The sequence below is a fragment of the Haliaeetus albicilla genome, chromosome 13, assembly GCF_947461875.1.
Source record: "Haliaeetus albicilla chromosome 13, bHalAlb1.1, whole genome shotgun sequence".
NCBI lineage: Eukaryota > Metazoa > Chordata > Aves > Accipitriformes > Accipitridae > Haliaeetus > Haliaeetus albicilla.
The window spans coordinates 36,111,040-36,134,127 of record NC_091495.1 but is presented as its reverse complement, the minus strand read 5'-3'; the positions used below and the strand labels follow the sequence as shown (position 1 = coordinate 36,134,127).

General features: G+C 44.8%; 1 protein-coding gene and 1 long non-coding RNA gene across 4 annotated transcripts in view; both read left to right on the top strand.

Annotated features, from left to right (window-relative positions):
• Window positions 1–3,480: 3,480 nt before the first annotated feature.
• SMOC2 (SPARC related modular calcium binding 2) overlaps window positions 3,481–23,088 on the top strand; it is a 149,391-nt gene continuing 129,783 nt past the window's right edge. For 2 of the 3 annotated variants that reach the window (XM_069800820.1, XM_069800818.1), the window contains exon 1: window positions 3,481–3,766. In XM_069800820.1, coding sequence (XP_069656921.1) covers window positions 3,692–3,766 — 75 coding nt within the window. In that variant the 5' untranslated portion in view covers window positions 3,481–3,691. The remainder of the gene's footprint in view (window positions 3,767–23,088) is intronic. The other variant, XM_069800821.1, reaches the window with a different exon arrangement.
• LOC138688668 (uncharacterized) lies at window positions 5,385–21,940 on the top strand. The gene is made up of 2 exons (XR_011327561.1): window positions 5,385–5,426; window positions 6,030–21,940. It is a non-coding gene; the product is annotated as an uncharacterized lncRNA (long non-coding RNA).

Here is a 23,088-nt window from a genome sequence, read left to right as displayed (position 1 = left end):
GCAGGTGAGAGTGCAGGGTAATTCTTTAAAAGAGGGTGCCAGGAATCCATAGCAGAAAAAGAATCTCGGAAGCGAAGAATCTCTTTCTAAGAATTGCGTTATCCTCTGCCAAGCAACACCTGATCCTGCAACGTGAAGCAGACTCCTCATCACTCACGTAGTAAGTAACACGGCTTGGGTCTAGCGGTCCCTGTCATTGCAGTACGGCATTGAAATCTAAGAGGTTTCACTTTCTGTAGCCTGGATAGTTAAGAGCCAGATAATTTTTCCCTTCTCACAGAATTTCCGATATCCTTATTGGAACAATCCTGTTGAATTTAGTGCAGGATGGTCAACCGTCCACAGGATTTTAAAGCAGCCTGCACAATTCTATAGCGGAGAGATAATTCCCTTTTGCTTTTTACTGACCTAATTAAAAGCACAAAAAGAAAGCATTCATGCTCCAGTAAGTTCTGCTGAGCATTTCCTGAATATTTGGATCCACCGTCTAACCAACATGAGCTGCTTTCTACAACAGTTCTAGAAAGACGTGGGGGAAGAGTACAAGACGTGGGTCTCATTACGAGAGCAGAAGCGTAGGACCTCAGGAAATTTGGGTACAATTCCTAACGTGGCACAGATCAAGTCTGGACACGGTCCTGGTGTGAGGTGGCAGCTGGGTCAAAACCGATGCCAACACACGACTGAGAACGTCTCTGGCCCTGGGGGCTCAGGGCTGCGCTCGGCATAAACCCACCCCTGGAAAACTACGGCAAGTCATGTAAAACAAAATTTTCCTTCAGTGGCATCACCACAGAGGGGACGCTCACACGGTATTGTTGTGAAAGGACCCATGAGTCCTTCTGGGAATCTGTCTCCTTTTTAAATGGGAGATTTGCACCTCTAAGGAATACTGATGTGATTCTCTCATAGTCTTTCCCCAGCTATAGTGAGGAAAACCGTTTCTTTCCCTTTTCATATCCCGTACCTAATCAGACTGGAAGTCCTTGGAGGCAGGTAGGTTTCCTACCACCACAGTGGTGGTGGGAAGCTCTGCCTGTTAAAATTGCTCTGCCTTTTACATTATAAAACCCTATTTTCAGTTGCTTAAACCTTGATGGTTTTTTATCACTTGATATCACATTTTCCTTTAAAAATATTTAGTTTAGGCTGAATTATCTTCTGGGATGGGGGGCAAAGAAAGGGAAGAAATTTTCAGCAGCATAGTCAAGACTCTCTTGAGAAAAAAAGCTGGGGAAATGACAGTAGACAAAATAATAGTGTATATTTTGGCAAGACATCTTTATTTTAAAACCATAATGCCCCCAGTTTCTGGACTCTAGACTTCCCATTTTGCAGAGTTTTGGCCTTTTGGCTATTGCCAACTCTTGTGGAAATCCACTCAAATTCGACTAAGTCACAAACCCTCAAAAACCTGCAGCTTGTTTTTATTAGATACATTTCTCATCTATTCTGAGCACGGATTTTTTTTTTTTTGCTGCAACATCAAATTCAAGCTGCTGTGCCGCTTGGTAGGCTAAACCGAGAGCAAAGGGGCTGTCGGCCGTGGATCTGTCAGCCGTGGATTGCCTTTGCCCAGCTGCACACTGGTGGGGCGCAGGAGGACGCTGACCCACCGCTGAAGGGGCTGTGGGGCAGAAGGGAAAGCAGGCGTGGGGCTGTAGGGTTGCTTGGTGATGAAGGGGGCCCGGACTCGAACTGGGAGCCAGACTGGGATGGACTGGCGGAGGTGGAAGAGGACTGGGAAGATGATTCTGGAGAGGTGAGACTGACTGCATTGACAAGGCAATGGGAATGAGAGGTTTGATGAGGGGAAAATGGGACTAGGTACGTGTGGAGAATAACTTTGGGGTATGAAAGAGGCTGGAGTTACGGTCACAAGAAAAAAAGCTCCTTCTGGCTCTGACCGAGACACCAACATTGTCAAGTTCCACCACCTCCTGGCTGAGAGGAAAAGGCGAAATGTCCTGTGCTGCCTACTGCAGCAAATGGCAATCTGCTACCTCTGCGCGAGACGCTGCTAGTTTGAGACTGGTGGAGCTCTGCGTGGCGCAGCGAAGGGTCTCAGACGTGCTCTGACCTGGGCAATGCCGCACGACGGCTTTCTTTTCTCTTTCCTGTTGAAAAAGCCCAGGAGATATTACGGGCCACACACACACGTGCGTGCACATACTTTGTGTTGATAATTGAGCTGTTTAAACCCAAACTTTTTGAAAAGGGGGCTTCCCGAATCCTTGTGACTCTGGCTCAGCTGAGAGCCGGAGAAGCTGTGACTAGTTTGTTGGCTGCATGCCTTGAACATGGTACGATCTGGAAAACTCAGCCATAGGTGTCTCAAGGAGGGCACCCAAATCTGTCCGTAATTAATACCTCCTTCTCCCCACTTTGGCTCCGGAGATCGTGCTCCAGCTGCAGCTGTGTGTGACAAGCCCTCAAGGTCAGAGCTTGGGGACACTGTCCCCCATGTGCTGGGACCGTGACACCTTGCACCCCCCCCCCGAAGCCCTTTCACACCCGGGTCCTGTCCCGTGGACACCCTAAGACTAAAGCAAGCCCTGATCGCTTCGCCCCCCCCCGGCAGCACCCACCACCGTGGGCCGTGGGTCCCGGGGTGGCTGCGGGGGGACACACACCGTGGCAGTGAAAGAATTTCTTTCCGGCAGCCGGGGGGGGGAAGGAGATCGATCCTCTGGCGGTTCACAGTAAGGAAATTAATAAACTCCCTCCGTCCGGCTCCTGAAAAGCGAGAAAAGCGCAAAACCCTTGCAAGGAAGGGACCGCCAGCGCAGCAGCAGCACCCACCCGGGACACCCCGCCACGGGCGACCCCCGGCTGCCCCCCTTCGTTCCCCGTTGCCCCTCGGAGAGCTGCCCCCCCCCCCCCCCCCGGCTTTTTGCCCCCCCCCAAGCTCCTGACCTGCCTGCCTCGGTCCTTCGCTCCCCGTCCCGAGCGGTGCCCGGCGGGGTCGGGGCGCACCGGGAGGGGGTCGGGGCACCTCTTACCCCCCCCTTCTCCCCGCCAGGTATTTGTCCATGTTGATTCAGCAGGAGGCGGGGGGTGTAGGGGGTGTTGGGGGGGGGAGTTTGAGGCCGGTGGGGGGAGCAAGCCGGAGTGTCTGTCTGTCCGTCCCCCCCCGGGGAGCACCGGGGAGGGTTAATCGGCGCGGATCTGTGGGTCTGGGAGGAGAAAGCGGAGGCCGGGCTGGGGAAGGGGGGAGGATAAGAGGAAGAGGGGAAGAGCGGCTGGGTGAGGTCGCACACCGCCAGCCTCCGCAGTGCCTTTTCCCGCAGCCCCCAGCGGAGGAGGGCTGCTGTGGGAGGGTGTCCGTGTGCCCCCCCCTTTCCCCGGGTGGGTCTTCTCCCCCCTCCGCTTCCCCCGGCCGCGGAGGGAGGGACGGCGGGGTGCGGGGGGTCCCCCCCGGCAGTGCCTGCGGGGGAAGGGAGCCGGGGGGAGGAAGCATCTCCGAACCGGGGCTGCCTCTCCGGGAACGAGGGAGGGACAAAAGTGCCTCCTCCTTGCTCTCCACCCGTCCCCGAATTTCCAAGGGGCTGGGGTGGGGAGAAAGAAAACAGAAGATTTCAGCTGGGACCTCCCGGCGGGAGCGAACCGCAAAGGAACCGAGGCAGGAGTCGGAGGGGGGGGGCAGCGGCATCCCGAGGAGAGTCCCCCTCCCCGCAGCCGCTGCCTCAGGATGCGGGTCCTGGTGCTGCTGCTGCTGCCGGGGCTGCTCCCCGCCGTACCGGCCCAGAAACTCTCCGCCCTTACGGTAAGGCAGCCCCGACGCGGGGTGATGGGCGCCGGCTGGGGGGGGTCTCCCCGGGGCGCACCTGATGCGGGGTCTGTGTGTCCCCCCCGGGCTGCCCCCAGCCGGGAAAAGGGGGGGTGGGGGTCCGCTCCCCACGGTAGGTGTTGGGGGGGGAGCGGCCCCTCCGGTTTCTTCCACGGGGGGGAGTGGGTGTCGTCGTCCCCCCGAGCCGCCGGTCAGGGTCCGGCTCCGTGTTACCGCCTGGTTTTTGTTTTTTTTTTTTTTTATTTTAGCGGAGAGGGGTTGAGGTCCGCTGCCGGACCGTCCCGGGCTGGCCGGTTTGGGTTTTATTTTTTAAATGAGAAAGTGAGGTGAAACGAGCCGCCCCGGCTATTCCGGGCTCCACGGTGCTAAACGTGGAAGCTCTGCAGAGAGATGGGTGAGCCAATTCATTAGGCTTGCTAAATAAGCCATAACCACTTCGCCAGCCAAGACCTGAGGTTTGCAGCTAATAGCTCGGTTCAGTCTCCTTGTAGAGCTTGCAGTGTTTGCAAAGCTATAATTAATGCAATCTGTAGAAATAAAAACATTTTCCTTAAATGTGTTTTTAAACAAGTGCTTGAGTAAACATAACGGGCAGCGAGTACCCCTTTCAAGCTGTTTTTAAGTGTTTTGGTGAGGGCTGTGCCCTTTAGAGTTTATTATGCTAGAGTTGCAGGCAGTTGCAAAGTGAAATAGACCCTATTTTTGTCGCAGTCTTTCAGAATATTTCTGTAAAATACTGAAGAGTTGGTTTTTTTTCCTTTTTTTTTTTCTTTTCTTTTTGAGTAAGGGGGGATAGGGACAGCTCAAGGAGAAATGGGGCGGGGGGGGGGGACGGCTGAGCTGTTCATACCTGAAATTCTTCAGAAAAAGTTTTGCCTTCTTGTCTAGGTTTTTTTTTTTTTTTTGGAAATGATTTGTAGATTAGAAGCTGCTAATTGAAAACCTAAAAGGAATGAGTCTGCTCCATGAATTTTACAGCATGTGGCATTTGAAAGTGTGGGACAGATAAAGTCAAGTGATTCACATCTTTTACTTTTTAAGAACCTCATTTGAAGCAGCCTTAGACTGTCAGGTGATATACGCTATTCCAGTTAATGGGCTAACATTGCAATTTAATGCTAAGTTCATTTCACAAATGTGTAAACAGAATTTACATGAGATTACATGTTATATTCTTTCTTCTGTACATAAAGAAGTTCTAAATATTAGCATGGAAGTAAACTGGAAATGCTACCAAAACTATATTTGTCCAAATGTATAATAAGAGTAATTGTGACTGTTATATCATCTTTAAATGATCCATGACTCAAATGACACCAAAGCCTTTTAATAGATGTATATAAATCACTGCTGAATGTAACTGTCATTCAGTGAGAGGTTGTCTGCCTCATGAAAGGGAAGAAAAATCTGGCCAAGGGCACTTTGGCAAACTCTTTAAAAATTAAATGTCATAGACTCATGCAGATGTATTTGACTTTACTGTTAGCTGAGCGATGTCTGAAGTCCCTCTGTTCCCTCTTTCACCCATCCAGGGTGTGTATTTTTCATTTCTGTACCTTATAGTAGTGTGCATCTTTATGAACCATGACCGGATAAGTCAGTCCTGGTGGAATCCCCACCCTCTGCTACCAAAAAGGTAATGGTTTTGGAGACTTTAAGCTTTGGGATTGAATTAAACTTAATGTTTCGGTAGGGGTAGCTAGCCTTGTTAGTAGAGGATCGTAGGTAGTGAGCCCATGCTAGTTTTTCCCCTGCCTCTGCTCTTCTTACCGAGATGGCTAGCCCAGATGAATATTAGACTGCATTAGCAATCCTTCCATAAAATGGGTAACGAACAGACAGACACCCGCAGGAAGAAAACAACACACACACACACACACATACACACACACATACTTTCTGCATCTTCCCACAGGACTAAACTTTGAATGAGGCAGGTTTATTCCTCCCATTTGTGTACTTCCCTATTTAAACAACAACAAAAAAAGCAGTGCTATTACAGCAACAAATACCACAGCACTAAATCACTCTTTACTCCTGCAGTCCTTTTGCTTATAGCTCACAGACTCTATAACCCCTTCCCACATGTACCCATCTCAAATATTCATGGGCAATATCTGCATAATTATAAGGAAAAACAAACCAGGCTGTGTAGAAAGGCCACGAAAATGCCTGACTTTTTTCACCTGCTGTGCCGGTGTGTGATGACAGAGAACTACCATTCTTTTCTACACATCAGGTGAAGATTTTCATTTGCGGTTGGAAGAAGAACAAAGACAGACCGATATTTTTGTCAAGAAGCACAGGCCACGGGGACGGAGCATGTTTCACTGTGGACCTGAGTTTTATGAAAACTGTGGGGTGATGACGGGGAGAGTGTGCACATCCCTGCTGGTATCACACTGTCATGGGTATCTGCAGCTTGCCAGGTGGTGGTAACATCAGGGGCACAGTCTCCTTGGCCGCAGTGGTAAATCTGCCATAAGATGAACCTTAGCAATGACACGTTAATAAAATTAAAGTTCCCCCTAGCAAAAGCAACTCTAAAGTTAAGGTCGTTATCCGAAAGATGACTGCATGGATCAGAGTTTTTTTCCTTGCCTGGGTGTTCAGCAGCTCTAGGGTCTAAGCGACAAACTTGGATGATGGCTGGGCAGGGAGGGGGGTATCAGCATCTGTCTTTATGTTTTTCATCTGTCTAAACAGATGAACAGATTTCTGGGTTGTTTTAACTTTACGTCCTCGCTAGCTCCAGAAGCAGAGCAACTATTACTTTCAGAGAAGACTTTCAGTAGTTTACAGAATTGTATCCCTGTTTAATTAGGAATAAGATTTTTGCGTATCTCTTGGGCAGAAATACCCACAACAATGTCTATAGCTCAGGTGAATATGTGATTTTCAGATGTTGGAAGCTTTGAAATAGCCCAGTAGTAAGAAATTACAGAGTTTTCACTCAAATAACACCTCCAAGAGAATTCTGATTGCCTAACAGTCTTATGTGACTGCAGGGACTGATGAGCGTATGGTTTCTGACAATCTTGATAGTAGCCACCAGGACAATTTCTGGCAGGCGGGTGCATCAGGGTAGTCAGCAGGTAGTTGAGATGCATCCGTCAGTCTGGAGTCTGGTCCCCTGGTCCTCGTGGCCGTACCTAAAGTGAGTATATGAGTGCTGTAACGTGTCCCCCTCTGCCCAAACTGTGGACCCAGCCAGAACTCGCTTGGGTCCTCGTCTGCGTGCCTGGGTGGAGGAGGAACATGAGGGGTGGGCTGATGCACACCTGAGTCTTTACTGGGGGAGCCAGGATGTGCACTGGGGTCCAAGAGTTTCAAAGTTCTTGTGGGCTCACTGGGTTAGAGATAGCCCAAAGCTACTGTGAGTTTGTACCATTCCTGGCTTCTTGTCATCAAAAAATACTCTTTGCTAAAGTTGCTCCTGGACTCTTGTCTCCTAAGTAGGAGCACATTGCAATAATAGACAAAGTGAGGGGAAACATAATATTCCAGTTCTGAATTGCTTACTGAGCCACAGGGATTCATGGGGGAGGAGAGCATTATTTAGTATTATATTTATTGTTATTTCACATAAACAAACATTGGCAACAGAACAATGGCTTTCATTCTGGGAAGGTAGGCTGAGAGCTGTCTCATAAGAAACCATGAGATCTGGAGGGACTGTAGCCAATTTGGCTGCTCCTGGTTTTTCTTGCCCTTGTGTCAAATGCTAACGTAAAACATTCTTACATTCCAGAAAATATCTTAAGTAATCTTGTCCTTTTACCTTGTTTATGGCAAGGCAGGTAATAGTCTGCAATTCTTGTACCACGTTGCTGGAATGTTTTTGCAACGCTGTGTTTTCATTCTGCTCTGTGAGATGCACCCATTCTTTCTGGATCTATGAAACCGATGAGAGCTGAGCCTTACTGGCATATTGTATTAGGGGAAGAGGCGTATCTTGAGGATATAGGTACTTTTGGTTTGAAACACAACGTTTTGAAGAAAGCTCATTTTGTTCCTTGAGTAAGTAAGTTTATGATCAGTGCACTTATCACCACACTTACTTTGGCATCGTTTATGCTGTATTTTTGGAACCATCAGCTTAGCTTTTATCTCAGTTGCGGTGTTGTGCATGTGCATGTACTTGTTCAAACAATAGAACGCAAGTGTTTCTTATTTTAAAATCTTGATGACTTATAACGTACCACAAACTATTTAATTTTATTCTTTCAAAGCCTTGCTGAACCATGCATCCTTCTCAATACAATATTGATCTTAGATCTTACAAAGGAAGAAAGTTTGCTTGAAATCGCTTCTTGAAATGAACACCTCTGCCTGTTAAAAGTTCCTTTCATCAGAGGCTGCAAATTTCAGGGAACAATTGTTTTCTTTTTCTCCCTTGGCACATGTTTTGTGAGTATTCAATAGCATTTAATGCGCTGGATAGCTTCCACAACACTCACCAATATAAGATGGACCACTAAGGTAGTTCAGTAAAGGGAAGCTAAACACAATCAAAGCTTTCCAAGTTAAGGACCCATTTGGATGGCGCCTGCAAACCCAAACATTTGGAAAAGTTACTCTAATTGTGACTGAAAAACCAAGACCATAAATAAAACCGTAAGTGGCTCCAGATCCTAACAGCATTGTTACTGCAAATGGGCATTGGTACAACCAAGGGTACATCAGCTCTGAAAATAAAACGCTTTCAACAATGCTTCCTTGCAATAAACTCTCAAGACGCTTCTCACTAAAGAAACAAAACCAAAACCTGTGAGAGTTATTACTGAAAGAGTCAGCAAAACTTTTGATCAGGGGTTAGAAGTAATTTTTCTGCACGCAGCCAACATAAACTGTACCTTATAACGTGAAAGACATAATGGAGATGGCAGGTTGACTGCACACCCGTAAGATTTTAAAACTAGAAGTGAAGAGTAGAAGTGACTGGGGGTGGGGAGGGAAGAACAGGGCAGAGGAAACAAAAAGAAGTAGATCATGTGTTTTGGCCAGTTGTGATGCTTTCATCCGTCCCCTGTTGCCCACTGAATACCTCAAGGAACAGCCGTGTGTGTTCCTTGACAGTTGGCAAACCTCAAGGTTTGGTTCATTTTGAGAAGCCTCCGCAGGTTTAGCTGCTCTCCAAAACCTATCTGAACCCTCTTGGTTTGGAAATGGGGCTACGGATCTTTTCAAGATCTGGCTCACTCAGGACTTCGCTAGCGTTTCCATTTCTTCAGCCAGACCAGCCTCACCACAGATGCAGCCATTTTCACGGTATTTTGGTACTTCCATTTCCTCCTCTCAGGCCTGAGACCGGGAAGCACAGAGACACCTGAAAATTCAAAACTGAGTAAGGAAGAGTTGGGATCAAAGACCTAATTTTTGAACGGCAAATGAAGGTCTGAGTTTGGTTCAGGAGTGGCATTTTTTTATCTGAACAAATTCATACGTTCTTGGGGAAGCTGCGGAGTGACTGGAGGTTACATTTTGAAAAGGACTCAGGCATTTCCAAACTTTTTGTGTTTTCTTTGGGATCAAAAGCCAAATGCTTCTTAATTTTTTAGTTGATTCAATATTGCATTTTGAGGTAGATTTTTAAAAAGTTCACATGAAAGATTCATGATGAAAGTCATTTCACAGTGAAAAGCTGGAATGCTGTCTTCAGAAATAATATAGTCAAAATAGTTTATGACTGTATGAATACTGCCCTCCCCTCCTCTGCCCCTCTACTACCTTCTGGTGATGCCAATCATTTTGGTCTCAATGGCCCCACGTAGTCTCATGGGATATGCTTCTGTTGACATTTCTCTATCCACTTCTGGTTATTAATTGTTAATCACTGCCCTCATAATTATCTACAGTGGTAGATACAACACTTCCCAGAGCAAGACTGGCTGTGAGCCTGAAAAGAGGAAATGCTTCAAGAAAAACCTTACAGTTTACAATATACTGATGTTACACAGAATAATTTATGCCAAAGGAAAAGGAGGGATAACTTAAGGTGCAGCAAGAAATTGGCCATAAGCAAAAAACTGAGCAGAGGAGAGCAGGTATAGCATAAATAACTGCATTTTTTCCTGCACTTTTTCGATCTTTGTCTACTTACCCCATCTACATAGGGAATTGGTCTGAATTACAGCCATCGGTGTAGTGCAGTGGTGTGCGTGGGATACAAGGATACCAACATTGGTTACAGGGAGGTGAAAGCTACCCAAAAGCGTATGGACTGGTATTTAGATTGGTGTGGTAACGCTTTGTATCAGAGGGTTTCTTAATACGACTTTACCAGTTTATGAATGGTCTTCAAAGAAGCAAAGTTAATGTAGCGTCACGTCTTACCAGAGAACCTGTGAAGTAAGTTTGTGTGGAGTCAGTCCCCCAAACTGAAGATTTAGCCAGACCTCGCAGAAGAAATTGCCTTGATGAGTTAGTAACTGCCCTTCAGTGAATTTTTTCTCCCCTTTCTACTTTATTAGCTTTTAAAAATGACCACTAAGTATTTCATCAGCTGCTGAAAATCCAGGCTAATAGAGAATACATCCTAAAATTCTTGCTGGGACGGAAGGAGAAAACATTTCCTGAAGGCGATCCTTTCCAGCTCTCTCCCTGGCTTGCTCAGTGTGCTGCTAGAAAACTCGCTCAAGAATGTTTACCTCATACCTATCCAAACCCTAGCTTTTTTTCTTCATTTACTTTAGGCTGCTTGTTCTGTCATCTTCCGAGTCACTGAGTAAAGATCTTTTTTTCTTTTGTGTTACCTTAAATTTGTTCTGAGGATGTAATAGTATACTTTCCTGTCTTTTAGGTGTTCGTTTTTAAACTGTATACAAATTAGCTGTCATACATATGCTATAAATCTTTGACTCTCTGTCCTAGAGCACCTAAAGAGTACTTACATGAAAACAAAGAAAAATTCCATTGCTCTGGAATGCTCCTTCTTTATTTATGCCATGGCTGCATGCTGTATTTTACAGACCTTTAGGATACAGTTGCTGCCATAAAGTACTCAGTCTTTTGTTCGGGCTAGATTTATCATACATTTATCAATATTCTGACCTTTGCTCAGTATTAAAGCAAGATACTCCGAGTGAATAAGCAGCGTAAATGCTCAGGAGTGGTTTGTACATTTTTTTGAAATGAAAGTAATGTCAGATAAAGAATCATTTTAATGGTAATCAGGATGGACTCACTATGATCCATGTAGCAAGCCGCAGTACAGAGAAAACCTGCGGATTGCAGGCGTGCGTGGATGTCAGGGAGGGAAGGCAATGACTCGGTTTCATTATCTTTCTCCTGCTCTTATCTGGAGAAAAGCAGAGGAGTGGTGGAGTTTAGTCTGAGTAAAAGTCTGCCATTGAGGCTCATTACTACTCTGAAGGAGGGGGAGAAGGGAGGGTGACATTTTGGTGGACACACAAACCACTTACCCGTATTTTTAACCATAACATGACTACGTGAACAGAAATGCTGTTAAACCAGACTACGTGTCCTAAAGTATCACAGAGCACAGAGTGTGTGATCTGCCTGGGATCTAGGTCATGCAATCTAGAGAATTGACTCCCAAACCTTTTTTCTTTGCTGCTCTTTACAGTGGCACCTTTCTGCTAACAGTAGAGCTTAGCGTCTGGGACACCTTTTTGGACAATACAAGGTGGAAATACGGTGTTGGCGGCATATCAGAAAGGCAGCGATATTAAAATGTGAGAATCTCTTCTCAGTGAGGCTGACACATGCGTGCCGTGCTGGTAGCAGTGTGCTTGCCTTCATCCTGACTTTCTATGGGATCCAAACAAACTGGATTGCTATTGGAACCACGAGGTGAACCTAATGGTCTTAAAAGGAGGGTTACTATCAGAGGCAGGTATCGTAAGGACACGTCGAACACGGCTTCTGAACTGGCTCTGGGTCAGTTGCCCTAGTTAATGTATTTGTCCTCGTGTCCATCTGCATAGGTGAAGAATTATTTAATGCATTTAACCACAGTGTTTTAATCAGTTCAAATTCACTTTAGCATCCACATTGATGCCACATAGTGCAGCCAAAGGGGTGCCAGTGGAGCTGACCCCAGCTCTGTAAGGTTATATTTGCCAAGTGCTGTGGTCACTGTGTGCCACCTTTTTGTGCCAGTAGTGCTGTATAGCACTGCTCAAGGCCAGAGAGTAGCCATCATATGGACTGATGTGCCTGTTTTAGAGGGAAAAATCACTGTAGAAAATGTCACTTTTTAAAGTAAAAATTTCTATCAAATAAATGAAATCAAGTAAGTTGAACCTGGTCCCCAGTCTGCTACGTTGTAGTGGAGGATAGCACATATTCTAAAGATACCTTTGTTGCCACAAGAGGGTACAGAAATGAAAAAGACTGGCAACAAAGGAACTAAAGAAGGCTTTGACGTGACCTCGCATTTATTTGTTTAGTAAATTATCTCTGGTCTGTAGGATGGCTTACTTTTGGGAGGCAGCCATCAAAGACTTCAGAGACCTAAGATAAAAAGCAGAGAAGGTGGGTCTGTACAGATCTTTCTCCATTTCTCCTCCTGTCCATTCCGCTGCAAATACAGCCCGGTGGCATCCCTTGCACAGCATCCTCGGGAGCAGGGAGGTCACCGGTCTTCTTCTCAGACTCTTTAGGGGTCCACTATGGGAGGGAGTCTAAGAGTAGCAGGGGCTGCTCTGGCCCCTCTGGGAAGGGCTGGAAGTAGGGGAATCCCTTGATTTTCTACCCCGCTGCCTAAGCTTGGAGGGAAGGAGGGGGAAAACTGGGGACCTTCATTTTTCAGCGCTTGCCACTCAATTGCCCACCAGATAGACCCTCAAATGGGAAAAATCTCAAATGAAAAAAAAAATCTCAACAGAAACTACTGAAAGGTAGAATACAGTTCTGTAAAAAGTAAGTGTCTTTAATAACATGGCTTGCCTTGATATTAATTAACCATTAGCATTTGTGAGAGCTCAGAGCAGGCTGGTGTGGCCAAGAGGGAAAATATGGCCTAACGTAGGAGCTGCTCTTGACTGTGGGACACCAGGAGGGGTTCAGCCTGCAGAAAGCATATGGCCTGTTCATGTCATTGCACGTATCCACACAGTTTCTTTTTGCAGCATTTATTACATGAATTCTGGTGAACGAGACAAAACAAAATGGACAACTTATTTTCCACACTGTGTTTAATGGGATTACGTTTCAGATTGCGTCCTCCTGGGAAGGCAGTTTTCAAGCATATCCAGTTTTCGATGGATTTCAGCCTAAGTGGATTTAGTTGCAAATCTGAACTTTGAACAGGAGGGTTTATCTTTCCATCTCGTTTCCTCCTTGAAAAGTTCCATAAATTACATTTCTGAGAGAAAGGAAAAGATTTTTTGAAAGAAGTGTTCATTTGGTAAATTGCTCTTCTGTTTAAGTTTCCCCATTCTGGGTGCTGAATAACTCCCAGAGCAAAAGTTCTGTCATTGCTTGGTGGTGGACTTCCATTAGTTTGCAATAAAATTACAAGGCAATATTCATGCACTGAGCATTGATTTCTTTCTGAAGGAAAAATGGCAAGAAGCAGAGCTCAAATGTGTATTTGTCTGCACCTAGTGCAGTAATTTTCTCCAGTGCAAAATGAGTATACAGTGCTGCTCTTCTGAAGTGTCAGTGTCGACGTTCATTAGATGCAAGACCAGGAGAGATCAAGGCAATGAGAGAGTCAGAGTGTTTCCTATGAGATGGCAAAGCCAGATCTGACACTAAGATGAAATGGCCGATAGAGATTGCTTTATGCATCTGGGTGACTGGTGATGAGCCCCCAGAAGCACAGGAGATGCAGCCCTGCTGATGTGATGGAGTAACTGGTGAGAGAATCACAAGTTCACAACACGTGTTGTATTGAGGTAAAACCAAAGAAAAGAGCTAGCAGAAACCTTGCTTGTAGGAGCGAGCCCAGAGGAGCTCGAAGCTGACATCCTTTGTGGTTCATAGGTTTGACTGGGCTGTCCCTGGCCTCTGCAGATTTTGCTCCAACCTTCTCCTTCCCCATACAGTTCATCTTCTTTCCTTAGTGCATCTTCTTCCCCAGTGTTTATATGCCCTGCCTATTTATAGACTATGTAACAGCTATGTAAGCTCTTTGGGTTTGTACCAGGTTTTGGGCAAATGAGCCTCATTATTGGTTGGCCCTCTTGGTCTACCATCGCTATCAAGTTCAATAATAAAGAAGAGTAAAACTTGAATGACACCTGCTTACAGACAAGGCTGAACACAAATAACGGAGGGTATACAAACACTGGAGGTACTCAGGCAGTTGTGGCCAGAGTCTGGTTCTTTACATCCTTTGCATAGTATCCAAGCTGGCTACTTTTTATAGACTTTCCTGTTCTGTTTTTTTTTTTTTTTGGAACATAGTCTACCTTTTGTAAAGAATTTGAGCAATCAATTCTGCACTACAGGAAGAGATGAGCAAAAGGGTCTATTCCCTGGTCTTGTCATGCTGACGGCCAAAGGGTTCTGCATAGTGCAGAGGGCCAAGTGTCATCTGCTTGGTATTTCCTGACTTGTGAGAGCTTAGTGTTTCAACCTTATCGTTGCCCTAAAGCTGGGGTTCTCAGGCTGTGGTATGTGTTTCCTTTCGTGGTGCAAAAATCTTTCTCCCCTAAAGAAAAAAAAAGCCCTGAACCAATGGAGCCTGGCCTTTCCTGCAAAGAATAAAGGGAATGTTAGAATGCCTCTTCCTATTTTTGCATGTAGCTCAGCGTGGAGCTGGAAGCTTCTCTAACCAGTGCCCTTCCCTACCTTTTCTTGAGGGAGAAAAGAAGATGGGTCTGGATGCAAGACACTTCCATCCTGTGGATGCAGACCGAAGAGCTGAGAGCTGTTCTTGCTGCTACATTCACCACCTCTTGAATGTATTCTCTTTTTCTATAGCACCAGCAGCACCAAGAACCCTCTGGGAAACCTGGCCCAAAGGCTCTCTTGACAACCTCAGAGAGGTGTCAGGCATTATCAAGGAGCACAGATCTTCTTCCTATCGGCTACCTGGGGCTTCAAAATGTTATCCATCGGCTGCAATAAATTCCCTAGATTGCCATCTCCTATCTTAAGACTACCCATGTCAGTCATATACGTGTATGCAGGAGTGGAATATATACATTCCCATGCAATGCTTTTCTTCCTTTTGTTTTCCAATGATGATTGGAAAACCCCCACGAAAGCCTAAAGTTCCCTTGGGGTTAATAACCAGAAGTTCTGATTTTTTTTCCTGAGGTTAATGCAATTTGATCTGACCATTTTGACTGGAATTTTTTGTTTGTTTGTTTGTGTGTTTGGTCTAAGAAAGGGGATGATGCATTGGAGTTTAGTGTTAGTTTTCATCTGACAAGATTTCTAAGTTGTTAGGTTTTGACTGTGTTGGAGAAGCTGCAGGGCAGCTGTGTTTGGTAGTTGATAAATTTGTGTTACCTAAAGACCGAAGAGAACACCATCTCCCTGCAGATCTCAGATCAGGTCCACTTCAGGAACTGCCTCAGGCAATAGTTGGTTTTATTGTAGTAGCTCTCTTGACTATCATCCTGAACGATGAGAGAATAGAGAGCGCTTTTACTGCTTGAATTGCTTATTATGACAGGAGCAATCAAAAAGTTACACAGTCTCTCTCCTTGCCACAAAAGTAAATTATTTCTTTAAAACTGCTATCCTGAGTCTTCTCTGCACACCTGGGGGTAAGGAAACTCCAAAGTGAGATTCATTTTACAGCCATGTCAGGAAATCACACTCATTTAATACAAGTAAGAAGCAACCAGAAGTGTTCAATGAAATTAGGTGGTTACAAATAGGACTAATCGCATGTAAAAACTCGCTATTTCCACCTGACAGCACTTAAAGCAGTGTCAGAGACGCAATGAAATTCCCTCAAGGGATCTTCATAAAAATGAGTCAAACATTAGAAAGAGCGTGCATGATGGATGGAAAAGCTTGAGAGGAATGACAAGTCTATCAAAGCTGAAGGAGGTCACAGTTCATATTCTACAGCTATTTTGTGGTATGCAGGATGTCTCGCAGGAAGAGCCCCGCGGCTATCTGCTGTCAGCACCGGCAAAGCAGGTGTGCGCGTGTGTCTGAGAGAGGCAGAACTAGCTGCTTTCTATTTCTCATACCTGATGTTTCTTGTTCGAATATAGGTCAACACCTTTTAAAACTTTGTGATCATCATTTTAACGTTTCTGGTTTTGCTGGAACGCTACCGTGCAGCGGAGTGACATTTAGAAGTTGTTAACAAAGTATAATTGGAGCTGATTACTTAATTTCATATCAGTTCTTTGTGACTGTAAAACGGCCTGAGGGCTGCGTATGTCATATGCACACATTCTGTATTGTTTAAGAAGCGGTGAGATGTATGCCAGGTGTCTGCAAGGCAGTTCAAAGAGTGGAGCAGCGTGGGTGAGGGGAATTGAAATGGTTTGCCCCCCTAGTACACTGTTCTGAGCCATCAGAAATGATCCTGCCTCACCGTGCTGCAGTCCTTTCCGACAACTGCTGCTTCTGTCCCGGCCCTCTGGAATATCAGTTTGTGTTTGAACACCCTCAGGTGACTTGGAGAGCAGAAATGCCCAAGACGGGCACTCAGGAGAAGTTTGGAGCTCTCCGATCACGTGTGTCACGGATAGAGGAGCTGCAGGTGCAGCTGTACGTGGGTGCCGCAGGGTTTGTATGATGGCAGTTCAAATATTCCACACTCTTTATAATGGATGTGTCCAACCTTTTCCACGACATCCTCCTGAGTCCAGTGGGAGTTTGGGCAAGGCAAAGTTGGACACGTGTCTGTCCTCTTGACTCTGGAACAAGGGAAACTTTATTTGCTCTCCTGAAAGGAATGAAGAAGAATAGACTTGGGTATGGGTCTCCCCTGAAAGGGCAGGAGCGTGCAGAGGAGCTGGGAGATTATTCCAGTACCTGAAACTGATACTGTCAATGAGCAAGTTTGGATGGGAAGCCTCAGAGACGTGATAAAATCTCTGTCAGTCTGTACGTGTCCGGGTGGTGGGACTGTTCATACCCCTGCCCCTCGAATAAAACATAAACATGTTTTCAGCTTTTTGTACGTACAGGTAGAAGGCCATCAACAGAAGGATACCACTGGGCATATACTGTACAGAGGAATGGAACAAAATCACCTCTCCCTGCTCTCTGTTGCTACTGAGTGGTATTTACTTTCTTGAATCAACCTTGTCATCATATTTGTGCTTCTTACATGTTGTTGGCAAATGCCTGTGACTACAGAACCTAAAGTTCCACTGAAGTAGCCGCTAATTTGTGAAATAAAACTTCTTAAAATCCTGTCTGCCTTTCACTCTGCGGGGCAAATCCAGCTAACCCTCCTGAGAGGAGGTTGACGAGCTGGAGCTAAATCCCACATCCATCAAAACCATTATTACAGGACTGTCAGTCTGATTTTTTTTGGTGAAAATCATGGTTTTGATCTTGGCAGCAGGGGGAGAATCTCTTCTGAGACACAGCCATTCTTAAATGACATGCTGCATGAAGGCTCCCAACACTGTTCTGGGAGCCAAAGATTGGCCGAAAGACACCTGGAAGTGGTGGAGGCACTGGCTCAGGTGAAGTAGAAGTGAGCAGAACCTGGCAGCGACAGTAGTCAAGGTCAACAGAATGGGGAGCTGTACTCATGCCAAAAGTGTGGAAAGAAAAAACCTCGAGTCTCAGTATTTTTTTTTTTTTCAAAACCAGTATGTTCCCAATTAAAATAGGCTATAAATAAAATGGGCTATAAATAAAAAGGACTCATTTTTAGAAAGTTTTCTTACAAGCAAGCTATAAGGCAATCTCTAAAGGTTTCATATTACATCAGAGTCACATTGATTGTCTGCCCATACAACTCTGTTAAATTAGAGCTAAGGCCATGTATGTGTATTGTTCCTCAACACAATCATTAAGAAAAGCTCATGGAACTGTTATTCATTCTGACTGCACTATATAGGCAAGCCCATTCAGTGTGTGTTGGTTTCCCAATACACTTTGTTTTCCAAGCTCACACCTCTCCCTCAGTCCTGCTGTCCCCACCATGGCCTGGAATTCTGCCCGAGCTTGATTGTGATAAATTAAGGTGAGGCTCCTGCTGCGACCTTCGCTGAGAATCTGCCTTGTTGTCCAGCAGTGTTCACGCATTGTGTTAAAACTCCTGCAGATTGCACGTGAAAGCTGGCAATGTGGGAGTTTGTATTTTCAACAGCAAGCCTCTTAGTAACTGTATGATGCATGAAACCAGTTAATGCTGTTATTTCAGTTAATGTGGTCAGTACTCCCTCATGTCCATTAACTTGAAGCTTTGAATGGTGCTATGAAATGAAGGGTTGGTCTTTCAATGTACGGGTCACTTGCATTGTTGTCACAGCACATTGATCAAGGTTTTAAGCTTTTTCTAGCCCAGAGATCTCTGCTGCTTACTGTTTTGCTTTCTCAAACAGCTGTTGACTATATGCTGTCTCTCAGATATAGACTTTTTCCTTCATGACGCTTTTCATGTCAAAGGTGAACACCATTGCACTATTGCTATTTCATTTTCCAAATTGCATTAAGATCAGTGCCATGGGAATCCATTTAACTGTTATTCAAATACACTGTAACTTGAATCGAATACTTGGCAGATTTAGCCCGATGGACTGTGAATCCAGATGTTATCCTTCTTCTGCTCATCACCTAATAAAATACATACCCAGTACTTTGTTACCCTAGGGATAATTTATCAGTGGCACTCAGCTTCATTACGGATGCTTCCCTTACCCTGCGGAGGGTGGCGGATCTGTCCGGCGGTGAAGTGCAGTTCCACTGTACGTAGTAGGTCATTTGGGAATTTGTCTGGGGACCCCTTCCTCCTAGAAAGTGTATATTAGAGCTTGCGAGCTAGTCCTGAAGCTCTGGTAATGCCAAGTGGGTGACAGTGTGCTTACAGTGCCTCTCAGAACCAGAGGAGACAGCTTTGGTTCAAAAAAAGTTGGGCACGTATTTCTGCTTTATTCCTAGGTGACTGGTAAATCACTGCTGCGTTTCTGATTGATGGCTGAGTCGAAGAACAAGCTCACACGCGAGGCACAGTTAGAGTTGCCCAGTTGTTCCTGTTTGTTTACCATCATCTCTGTACAGCCTAGTTCTTTAGGAGCCAGTGGAAACTGAGTTGGCAAAAAGGATGGTTCCTTCACCTACTAAAATAGCGCTTGTGAAAGGCAAAAAAAGATATCAGGTAGAAGATGGGCTGAAAAAATAGGGAGAGAAGAGTCACATATATCCAAAGATAAGTGCATATATGTTCAAAGGATCAAAAAAGAAAAGCACAAGAGAAGAATGTTTTAATCAATATTGTACACAAGATAGCCATCTAGCTCTAGGCAGTCTACAGAAAATGCTCCCCTCTTGCCCAAGTCATGTACACACATGTACTGACTCCTTTGGTTTTTTGTTTTTAACTGATTTCCTTCTTTTATGGATAGATGGCTTTTCATTATCTGAGATTTAAAAATAATTGTTATCAATAACAAAACAAGTGAAACCTCTGCTAGCCAATCTGATTAGCTGAATGGCTAAATGTTTTCTTTCATGATAAGAATTAGGTAAGCAAAGCTACAAGTGATTAAAATGATATTAGCATAAAGAGGGAAGGAACAGAAATTTGGGCAAATTTTTTAAAAGTTTTTTTAAAGGCAATTTGACTATGAAATGTTGCATTTTTAAACAGAATATTTCTTAACAAACAGCTCTTCTGTTTGAAAGTTTTCTATAAACTTTGTAGATTTTGTTGAAATCCTGGGTTTATGGTGCTGATGTTCTTAAAGAGATTGAGAAGTAGTCATTATATTGTACTCTAGAGATGTGTGGTAATGCAAAGGAGTCTTGTTTCCTAAAAGAGCTGACAGAAGATAAAAGTGCAGGAAATCTAGCGATTTTAAAGTAGAAGGGGTTTTTTTTCATGTGTAGTGTAACATGGGTGCAACTACAGGTTACAATAGTTATGTGTATAGTTTTGTAGTGTATCAGCAACTGAATATTAGCTAAACATGAGCCAATACAGTTTTAAGTTTCATGAACTGAGTCCACTGCTGTGAACCTTTTCTAACCTGAAAGGGATTCTGCAAAATTTGCAAACTCTTCAACTTCTCTGACTTAGCTCCTTGTTAGCGATCACGCCATTTTATTTCAATATTGAAGACAATATAGCAGTACTCAGTGTAGCCTTTTTTTGCGGTTACCCTTTCTCCTTTTGAGAGTTCCTCTACCATTTTTAATATGAGAATATACATTTCTGATAAAAGATTTAGTGTATATCAAAGACATAGCTCATTTAAAACCCAGTATGTCAAGCCCTATGTTCATAAATCCAGAACTTCAGTACAGAGTGGCAAAAACATCCAAGGGTTTTGCAGATTTTACAGAATATTTTTCAGCCTTGAAACAGCCTATAAAATCAGGCTCTATTCATGAAACATTTGAAGGCAAAATAAATACTGTTGAATTATTGTGCCAATACAGGAAAATCTCTCCGGTACATCTGAAGTATGGGCAAAATTGACATTTGAATTTTGAATCATTTTTTAGCATGACAAGAGACTGAGATAAGACAGGTCAAGTTGTTACTTTTGCTAACTTTGTTTCTGACCAGGCATATTAAAATGTTCACAGACAACTTCAGATTTACCCCTGCAGAAATAAGGAAAAAAAATTAATATCCTTATATAACCGTCCTCAAAGACAAACTGTTATAAAATGAAAGTGTTTATTTTATTCTCAGGTTTTTTATGTATTTCATATTCACAACCTTCTTCGCATGGCAGATAAGATCATCTATAAGAAGTTTAAAAATGTGATTTGGGGGATGTCTCCAAAGATCCATTCTTCAAACATGCCTTTGAAAAATCCCAAGCTATTTCATTTATGTATTTTTTAAAGTTATCTTCAGTATTATGTAGAAAACGACTTCTCAGGTTGCTTGTTTCATTGGGTAAGCACAGTTCCTTTACATTTATATCACTTGCATGATCTTCGTGTCACAGTGACCCTACCCATATCAAAATCTTTAGTGTCAAACCAGTCCAATCTTACAACTGTCTTCTCGAATTACCCTAATTACCCAATGTCAAAACATCCCTATAACCCAGTCTAAATACATTTGAATCCAGCAAATTAGCACATGTAAGGCTTTTTTCTCATATTATTCAATTAAAAATGAATTCCCCTTCCTCAGTCCAAAGCAAATCATTACACATCCCTCTCGGGGGACCAATTCCTTTCTCCTTGAACAACTACAACTGCCAAAACCCGCTTAATATGGTCAAAAATGTAATGTAAAAGGCAAGCGGTCCGTGTTAGAGTGTCAGGCACCGTGAGGACCGGGGAGTGGGAGCGATGGGGGCTCCCCATGGGCAACCAGAGCCCATTCCCCACCCCAGACAGGAGCTGGGCAGCCGGGGGGGGGGTACTGGGACAGCCCCAGCCCCGGACATCGGGCAATTCCCTGGGGACAGGCTGGTGTCAGGGTGGGAAGTCGCCCATGGGTTGGGTCTGGCTGGGGATGAGCAGAGCCCACGGTGAAGCGGCGATGTGGTGGGAGCAGTGGACCAGGCAGAGGCCAAGGGGCAAGGAGGGGTTTAGCTGAAAAACAGCTAAACCAAGCGAGCCCCAGCGGGGTTGTCCCCTCTCCGGCGTGGCCAGGAGCCTCCCCCCAGGGAGCCCAGGGCAAAGGGGTTGGCAATGGCTGTGCTGTCTCTCCGTTGACCCTGAGCCCAGGCGGGCAAACCTTTACGAAAGGTGTGATCTCAGGACCTGTACGTGGAGATCCAACGTCATGTCCAAGTGCTACAATCCAGAAGGCACCCGAAAAAAATAGCCGCATCATCCGCAAAGTCATTCTTCCAATGAGAAATCCTAGCAACCAGATTTTTGAGCTGGGAAAGGTGACAGAAAGCAGCTTAAGGCAAGCAAAGGCCAAGCTGTTGTTTCCAGTTTTACAGGGCAGAAACTGTGGTGGTTGGTGGCAGTGTAAGAACCCCAGTAAAGCACCTCTGCATTCTAGCTGGCGTTGTGTAGCATTGTGCTTTGCATAATACAGATTTTATAGCTTTAAATTGCTATGAAATACACAGGCGATAGAGAAAATAAACCTCTGATTTGATCACATATGTTAAGCTGAAGTTGCTTTGTTATTCATGAGTGAAGACTTTCCCCTTGGGGAAGGAGAATTACAAACAAGAAGCTAGCACAATACCAAATCTAAGGATCTCATCATCCCCTAAGTCATGAAGAACAGAGAGCAGACTGAAGGGGGAATCTGGGGAAAACTGTAGAAAAATGCAACCGTCTGTAGAGAGGACTGTCTCAGACAGACTGTGGAAGCAATGTGTGTCCAGCAGTCTCGCAGCTGATCACCCAGTACATCTAGGGAGCACTAGTCTTTGTAAGTTCCCACATCATATTGAATATTTTTTGCAAGACAGCAGTTACTAGGCTGTTGACCACTCAGGTTAATATATCTGACATGATAGCCAGCATGCAGATAAAGTTCCCCCATCCACAATTTCCTCGGGTGTGAGCTGGAGCAAGCCGTAACAGGAAATGAATAAATTGCCTTCCACATTGCTTTCCCTGCTTTCCACACCATATAAAGCGAGAAGTGTAAGTGAACCTTGTGCAAGCGTGGGTAGGCTGCCAGAGAACCCGCCGAGGGGACACGTCCGTGTCTGCGTGCACGCCTGCGTACGTGTGCGCAGGTGAAGGAGGCAGGACGGGTGCTTTGGAACTGTTTCTCTACTGCACGGCTAAGTATTGTGCAAATGCTTAGGAGTTGTAGGAGACCACATAGCTCGGCGTAACTGTGTTGTCAGGGCATGTGCCCAAGCTCCTATGGCTTTCAGAGCCACGCAACGCCGAGTAAACCCACTTACATCAACACTAATGTGGCAGTGCTGTTCTCCACCAGGCAGTGCCGGGATGCCATAGATTACTATGCTTGTAATCATCAGATAAATTTTTCAATCTTTTCAAATTTCAGAAGACGAAACTGAATAAGCAAGTTGCAGGTAACTAACGGACACGTGACTTGCCTTCAGATGTTCAGCCCAGAAATGCCGTAGTGAAATCAGTTTCTATTATCTTGTAAGGTCTGGTCAGAAATAGCTGTGGGACCACAAGAGCTGTTCTCATGTTGATGAAAGATCAAATTTTATGCCTTGTATTTTCAGTTATGAAACAAAAGGTACTTGCCAGCATCAGCTTTTCTGAGACAACGAGAAAACTCTGAAAAACACTTTTTCCTTTCTGAAGAAAGA